The sequence below is a fragment of the Leptonychotes weddellii genome, unplaced genomic scaffold (genome assembly GCF_054177405.1).
Source record: "Leptonychotes weddellii isolate Sample4059 unplaced genomic scaffold, ASM5417740v2 HiC_scaffold_8847, whole genome shotgun sequence".
Classification (NCBI taxonomy): domain Eukaryota; kingdom Metazoa; phylum Chordata; class Mammalia; order Carnivora; family Phocidae; genus Leptonychotes; species Leptonychotes weddellii.
The window spans coordinates 1-8,470 of NW_028059736.1; the positions used below are offsets into that span (position 1 = coordinate 1).

The following is an 8,470-nucleotide window of genomic DNA, read 5'->3' on the forward strand; positions in this document are numbered from 1 at the left end:
GCATTTATTTATTCCATGGTTGGTGAGTACTGGGGTTGTTTCCGGTTTTTGGCTTTTACGAATAGTACTGCCATGAACATTTTGTATATCTTTTTTTTTTAAAGATTTTATTTATTTATTTGACAGAGAGAGAGTTAGCGAGAGCAGGAACACAAGCAGGGGGTGTGGGAGAGGGAGAGGGAGAAGCAGGCTTCCCGCAGAGCAGGGAGCCCAATGCGGGGCTCGATCCCAGGACCCCGGGATCATGACCTGAGCCGAAGGCAGACACCCAGTGACTGAGCCACCCAGGCGCCCCTCTCTCTTTTTTTTTTTTTTTTTTAATATTTTATTTGTCAGAGAGAGAGACAGTGAACACAAGCAGGGGGGGTGGGAGGCAGAGGGAGAAACAGGCTTCCCACTGAGCGGGGAGCCCAATGCAGGGCTTGATCCCAGGACCCTGGGATCATGACCTGAGCTGAAGGCAGTTGCTTAACTGACTGAGCCACCCAGGCGCCCCATTTTGTATATCTTTTGATGAACCTCAACATTTCTGTTGAGTATGCAACCATGTGTAGAGTTGCTGGGTCATAGGATGTTCATATGGTCAACTATAGTAGATACTGACATACAGTTGTCCAGAGTGTTTAAACCCGTTTACATTCCCACAAGCAGTGGGAGTGTTTTAGTTGCTCCACATTCTTGCTAGTGCTTGGTATTGTTAGCCACTATTTTATATAATCCAAACATGCAGATGTCTTTTTTCAGTATTACTGTAATGAAGTTGCATGTGTTTCCCAGGGAAAGAGCGTAATCAGTGGGGGTTTGGATGCCTTAGAATTCATTGGGAAAAAGACAATGGATGTAATAGCAGAAGGGGATCCTGGATTTAAAAGAACCAAGGGTCTGATGAACCGGAATTCTACATTGTCACAGGTACTGTTTGTCTTTACCCGTTTACTTCATGTTTCTGTTTTGATCTGTATTTTTGCCTGTGGTAGACCTTATTAATAATGCCTTTTGAAAAGTTTTCAGTGATACTTTTATTAAGGCTTTTTTGGGTGGAGGGTGGCTGGTGAGATCTGAAATGTTTAGAAAAATGCCCAGTTCTTTTTCTCCTCCTCTTTCTTTTCTGTAGGAGCCTCCTATCAGTGCAGTAGAAGGTGACAAGCCCTTTCAGAGTTGTTGAGTACATTAATGTTTAAAGCACTTTCCACCTGGTTCCTTAGGCGTTATTTACCCTGTCCAGGATTGAATTATGTGTGACCATTTTTTCCCGGCAGCTCCTTAGCCTATCAGACTTGAATTGCAGTGCTAGGAATGAAAGGGCAGTGCGCTCTCCTGTTACCATCTCAGCTTTGCTTCCCTCAGCTCTCAGAACTCACCCTTGAGCTCTCATTACTTGCTGCAGGGTAAGCCTCCACCTTTTTTTCAGGTTTTACGAGAGGCAAAGGAGAAAGAAGAGCTATGGACCTCCAGTGAGGTTACCTTGGAAACGGACAAGAAAACTAATTATGGGCTCCTCTTTGATGAATTTCAAGGCCTTTCACATCTGGAAGCTCTGGAGATGCTTTCCCAAGAAAGTGAAATAAAGGTAATTCCAAACCAGCAACTTCAAATGGATGGTCTTCAAGCAAAGGAGTGCTGTGTAGTTTCTTCTCTGTTTGTACAGTTGGAAGATGAAATGTATTTGACATGGAGGCTTGAGACTTTGAAAATACTACACCAAGATAAACTAATGTTTGAACTAATTGCTAGAAATATAATGAATCCAGTGTTATTTCTTTCAATTTAAATAGAAAAGGACAGGTTAACCAGGAGGTCTTAATAGCACATTTGTATTTTGCCTTTGCCTTGGTCTTTTTTTTTTTTTTTTGGTAGTCTCTCTGGCTTAAGCTGCCAATTTGGATACAATTACCTGTTAGTTTTTAATTGATTCAAGACTGTTTAACTTCCCCCTAATTTCTTAGCCATTGTTAAGCACTAATAGTTTCCGGATGTTTCTGGCTTTTAATTTTTTTTTTTAAGTATAAATTCTCCCTAACTTTCTGTAATGACTAGCGTCTTGTATTGAGGTTCTTAAGGAATAGTTTATATTGGCTGGTGAGCTCATAATTTTTATTTTAATTTGGTCTGTAGCCTCTTCTCCATTTGAAAATGTTTTTCTTTTGAACTCACAACTTTTTATTATTTTATATCCATTCAGGTGAAATCTATTCTTAATTCTCTAAGTGGAGAAGAATTAGAGACTTTAAAACTTGAATTGGAGCAACTCAAGGAAGCATTTTCCCTAGCAGAGTTCTGTGAGGAAGAGGAAGAGGAGAAAAAAGGTAATATGAAAATCCAGTATTTGCGTGGAAGGGATGTAGCATGTTTATATGCAGTCTATTGCCCTTGAAATTTTCTCTTCAATTACACTAGTCTGATTTTACTTTTTGCTGCCTTGCCCCTGACTAGGTATTGATATGAGCAGTTGGTCTTAAGTGCATATCTTTGTTCCATTCCCCGCTTCTGCCCCTCAAACTGTTGGTGATTTCTCCAGGTCTCATCTTGCAACTCACAAAACTGCCTGCTTTTTTGGTTAGAGAATTGCCCTTGTTAGATTCCTGCCTCAGTCTGGATGGTCATCCCTGTGAGCTTTTATGTCCCTAGATACTGCTCCTCTGCCTCTCTGAGTCCTGTGACCCCTGTCCTCATCTTGAATTCAGGCAGGCAGGGTGGCAGTTATCCAAAATGTGGGTGATAATTTGCCTTTTTTATTTTCAAAAGTTTTTTTTTTTTTTAATGCCATATTCTTAATATCTGCATACTCCTGAAAATGTAAGTATAGTAACTACTCATTTTTGCAAACTTATCAGGAAACAAGGTCATTTACATAAAGCATAATTTCTAGTCAACTGAATTTTAAGCTTTTAAAGAGTTTTATTTTAAAGTTTAGCTGGAAATATTTCTCATATGTATTACACACTAACTGTTTTTTTAGTAGAATCTAATGAATACAGTTTTTTGACTTTTTTTTCTGATGATACGATCAGTTATAAATATTAAAAGTGACTAGAAAAATTCCTTCAGAGTCCATCAGGACACATGAGCCAATCAGATTAAGTCGGTGGTTTGAAGAGTGTGATCTGCAGATTCTTGGGTCCCCAGGATCTCTTCAGGGAATGCATGAGTCAAAACTCTTTGCATCAAAATACCAAAATGTTTTTTTCTTTTTAAAAAATTTATCATTTTAACATTTGCACTGATGGTGCAAAAGCAGTGGTGAGTAAAATGACTGGTGTCTTAACACAGATCAAGACAGTGGTACCAACTGTACTAATATTTTCACTGCCATGCATTCACAGTTAATAATAAATAAGTAAGTAAAATTTTTTAAAGTGCCAGTTTCATTTAACCTTATCCTCATGAAACAGTAACAGTGATTAATCTTACTAAGTCTTGACCCTTGAGTACACTTATTTTTCATCTTTTGTGTGATGCATACTGAAGCTGTCTCAAGGAAAAGCACTGTTATTGTTTGAGTCATAAGCTGAAGTACCTGTTTTTTAATGGAACGCCATTTTTATTTAAAAAGATTGCAGTCACACAGACTGTTCAGAGTAGGATATTTGGTGAAAATTTTCTTGAAAATGAATGAAAGGAGCCTTCACTTGAAGTAAAGAAATACTTGTGACTAGTAAAATTTAAACTAAGCAAAAGTTAGAATTTTGTAAAACTTCTCTTTGTTGCTGTGGTGAGCTTGACCACTTCCCAGTGCTTACAGATTTTTTTGATGAAATTGGTGGTGAGAGTAACAAATTTGATTTCCTAGAGGTATTTAAATGTGTTAGCATTTAGAAGACTTGTGTAATTCAGAGAACCAGTATTTTCCAGATGACTAATGGGTGGTGTTACAAAGTCATGCCTGGGCAAGAGATGGACCAGTGGATTTTAATTTAATGTAACTGAATTCAAAATTTCATGATATGATTTCAGGTTCTACATTATAACTAACCTTTAAGAAATAACTATTTGTTGAGTTTTGGTGTAGTATTAAAGAATATCCACAATTATCTGCAAAGGCTATTAAAATTGTTCTCCTCTTTCCAACTATGTGAGCTTGAATTTTCTTCGTGTACTTTAAAAGGTTGAATGTAAAAGCAGGTAAAAGAATCCAGCTGTCTTTAAGCTAGGCATCAAAGAGATTTGCAGAGATATAGAACAACGGCATTCATCTCACTAAAATTTTTCTTTTTTGGAAAATGTAGTTGTTTTTCTTAAAAATTATGTCAACAAGTGTGTTTAAAGAATTAAATACTTCAGACATTTCAGTTTTAATTTTTAATATGATGAGTGTTGACAGGTATGTAACTTACATTAAAAAAGACTCTTTGGGGTTCTCAAAAAGTTTTAAGAGTATAAAGGGATCCTGAGACCAAAGTGTTTTTGAGAGCTGCTATATTAAATTATCCTAAACTGCTATGCTTTTAGAAATGTCTCTATTGCTTTCCAGAATTGTACGTCTTTATATTCTGTGCATTTCTCTGCCCATCTTTTAATTCTCTTCACTATCAATGAGCTTCCTTCTAATACCCTCCGAATCTCATTTTCTATCTTTAATCAGCTTTGGGTGGAAAACCAGTTAACTAGTTTATTCAAGTTGTGTATTAAAAGGGCACTTGAGTGAGAGTCTTGAGAGTCTTAGGGCCTTTCTTGTGAGAGAAGGAAGTAAAGTAGAATGTATGGATTCTATACTAAGAGAATAGAACTTCCTCTTTTGTGCTCCCATTTGTGTTTTGCACTGAATTCTAAGAAGTCATATTGACTGGTTATATAACATCTTGCTATATGTACTATGTAAAGATACTGGTCCTGATATGAAATGGCTCTTGAATAAAAGTTTTTAAAGCTTACCTGAAGTACTGAGAAGACAGTATAGCATGGTGGATGAAAGGATGGGCTTTGGAATCAAGATTGCTGTTTCCTAAGCCATGTGACCTTGGAAAATTACTTAACACTGAAATTCTGTTTTCTCATCTGTAAGAAGAAGATGCTAATTTCTCTCAGGTTGGACTAAATGAAATATTAAAGGTGTGACACATGGTAAGCACTCAACAAATGGTGGCTGCTATTTTCATTATCAGGGTGGCATAAGTAAAGATCTACGCTTAGCAGGAAATCCATAAATTAATTTTTATTTACTTAAGTTGCTCTGTTGTTCCTAATTAAGCCCTAGTGTGGCAATCCCCAGTTATCTATAAACTTAATTTATTTGTACATAATACCATTAACAGTATTTGTTCAATTTAGTCAACATCTGGCTTGGTATAGTAATCAGAAATCCTGATCTTTAAATACCATTCTGAGGACTCTAATGGCATTTCTGAACAGATGGATTTGTGTCTATGACATTTTTCTCTCCTACCTGCTTGCCAGAGATCAGGACTCTGAAAAGAGAGCACTGAAGTGCTGTGCACTACCCTCCCCAACAGGTTTTCCCAGGGATTTTGGATGAAAATGCAACACTGACCTTGGTATTATTATATCTCAATGAAAATGTTAAAAAAAAAAAAAAAAGGTGAGGTGGTAGCAGAGGGAAGAGAAAACCATTGAAGAGGGTGACCCCAGCCTCTCTTGAGTCCTTCTAAAGCACTAGCCCTACCTCCTTTCCATCCTCGAACTTTTACCTTATCGCAGCAACTACTTTTTATACTTAGGTCTGTGGGCAGTACATGACAGGATCTCCAAATTTTTTTGATCAACCCTTAGCAGTAAAAGTTTTTTTGAGCACTTAGACTTAATGTATGTACATTTGATGTTTATAAATTGTATACATGTACTACTATAATAATATATTACGTTCTAAAGTATACCCTAAAATAGATGTTTTTAAAGGATGAGATAAATGTCTACAAATAAAAGTTCTGTTGTTCCCCCAGTACTCTATTGGATTATTTTGTGAACCCCTTGGGGTACATGCATCCCAGTATAGATTCAGATACTCCCTTGCTCCCAAATAATTAGAAGCTTTGCTAGAAAAACAAAATGCCTGTCAGATTTTAGATTTTTAGGCAGTAGGATTTGATAGGTTATAGCTGTAGTATTTAGGAGATCAACTTCACCAAATCATATTATACCTGGGATCACCAAACCATTGGAATTCTCTGTCTTGAACACCAAGAGAGAAGGACGAAAGGATAGTAGATGGAGAAAGAACGAAGATGAATTTTTTCTTCTAAGGGTTTTGGGGAGAAACCAGGTATGAAGAATAATCATTTGCCCTGGTAAGCCATGAACTGGTGACTAAGAAATATTCATATGGATTGTAAGTGCTAGAAGATGTCTATATACAAGAGTTCTCCCTACACTGTACAGTTAAGAGAAGCCTTGGTCTGAGGAAATTAAGTAAGATTTAGATGAGTAGAAAGGAAAACAGCATTTCTTGCCATTTGTTTCGATGTGTTGTTTGTTTTTTATATTGACTCACCTATTTGCCTGTATGTTTCTCAAATATAAGCATTATGTATTTCCCATCGTCTCTTAGGCTTCTTAACCAATAGCTTTCTTACCATTCTTCTGACATTCTGGGGTCCCATTTCCTCTTCCTTTCTTCTTATCCATCATTATTTCTTACCTGGATCTTGGATTGTTGCCTCAGCCTTCCTACTCCTCTTCTTGTTCCCATTTCAGTTCATCCCCCACCCAGGAGCCAAAGTGGGTCTTTCTAAAGTTTAAGTTGGATATATCTGTCTCTCTTTAAAATCATTCAGTGTCTCCTCACTCCCTCAATAAAAAGCTTGAATTCCTCACCATTTTTTTTTTTAAGATTATTTATTTATTTATTTATATGAGACAGAGAGATACAGAGAGAGAGAGAGCATGAGCAGGGAGAGAGGCAGACAGAGGGAGAAGCAGGCTCCCCGCTGAGCCAGGAGCCCGATGTGGGGCTTGATCCCAGGACCCTGGGATCATGACCCGAGCCGAAGGCAGACGCTTAACCATCTGAGCCACCCAGGCGCCCCCCTCACCATGTTTTTAAGGCCCCCTTTAACTGGATCCTACTTGACTTTCTAGCTTCATTCTTACCTCTCTTCTCCCCTTTACATTAAGACACTCTCAAACATGTTAAACTTGTTGCCATGCTTTCTTTCACCTCTGCATCTTTTACTTGTTTTCACTGTCTGAGACTCTTCCTTTTCTCCTGGCTAAGTTGTACTCATTTTTTATGTCCTGACTTAAATTACACTTTCTTGGAAGCACAGACATAGTACCTGCTTAGTACTCTGCCTTAACCAGTTCTCATTCCTACATCTGGAATATGATATACAGAGCACAGGATTTGGACTGGGGTGGGAAGGCCAAGGTTTGACTCCTAATCTTTGCTATGAGAGTTTGGGGAAATTAGCCCCTTCAAGCCCTAGTTTCTTTATCTCTAAAATGGGATAACAACACTTTTTAGAAGCCCACTGAAAGGATTCATTGGCATATACAGCAGGATTCTGTAAGCATTAATGCACCATGCTCATTTAGACTGCTGTTGCTGTGACTGTTGGTGCTGCCGCTCCTGCCATGCCTCCCCTCTTCCTCCTTACCACCCCCCCCTCCCATCACCATCTGTCTGTCTGCAGTGTCTTAAATGGGACCTGGTTTTTGTTTTTGTTTTTTTAGGGGATGAAGACTTTACCAAAGAGATAACAGAGCTATTTTCCCAGCTGCAGGTCTCCTCCAAACCTGAGAAACTTGCCAGGGTAAGTTACTACTTCTTGGTGATTTTCATTTTTTTACTTGTGTTGATTTAGTGGATAAAGAATATAAGATTCTAACTTCCTGGCAAGGATGTCACCAAATCGGGGGTATATTCTGAATTCGATACCTTCTGCCAGCCTCCTGCTCTCACAGGTTAGCATGCAGATCTCACATCTGCCTTGCCTGCCTCACGCTTCTGCTATCCTCACCTGTTTTCATTTGGAATGCTTGCTTATCTGAAAGCTCACATTAGGCCACAGTGTTGGCAGTGCTCCCTAGCCTTCGTGAGACCAGTGGGTTAGCCTCTATTGAGGTCTCCCTGTTCTCAGGGCTCTGGGTGATTCAGAAATGATGGAATCTGGCCCCGGCCTTATGGACCTGGATGGAGGTTATCATTTCTCAGAGCCCAGTGACCACTTAGCATGTGGAAATGAGAGTCCCATGGCCTAGGCCTTCATCTTTGATGGTGATGTCTGAGCTATCTTCACACATTTAGAACGTGAAAGGGCTTTAATCAGAGTGGGTAGGAGGCTCTGTTTGCAGAGCAGTACTCACAATAGCATATATGCCAGTGCCAGCTCATGGGACACTGTCCACTGGCTCTTGGGCTGCTTGCTGCCTCTTCACCCTCCTCTCCCAGTCTCCGGAAACATCCCTGGACCAGTTAACGGCAGGCACGCATTGGCCGTTACAGTCACCTGCATGCCTCAGGGTAAGGAATGTGATGCTTGATTTGTTATCCCACTCCCTTATGCCCAGTGAAAAC

General features: G+C 39.0%; 1 protein-coding gene across 1 annotated transcript; it reads left to right on the forward strand.

Moving 5' to 3' along the window:
* The first annotated feature begins 742 nt into the window (after positions 1-742).
* On the forward strand, positions 743-8,027 carry LOC102733213 (protein FAM114A2). Its single transcript, XM_081811613.1, has 4 exons — positions 743-912; positions 1,412-1,570; positions 2,183-2,306; positions 7,627-8,027. Exons 1-4 carry the CDS (start codon positions 835-837, stop codon positions 7,755-7,757), a joined length of 492 nt encoding a protein of 163 aa, XP_081667739.1. The 5' UTR covers positions 743-834; the 3' UTR covers positions 7,758-8,027.
* Positions 8,028-8,470: the final 443 nt, after the last annotated feature.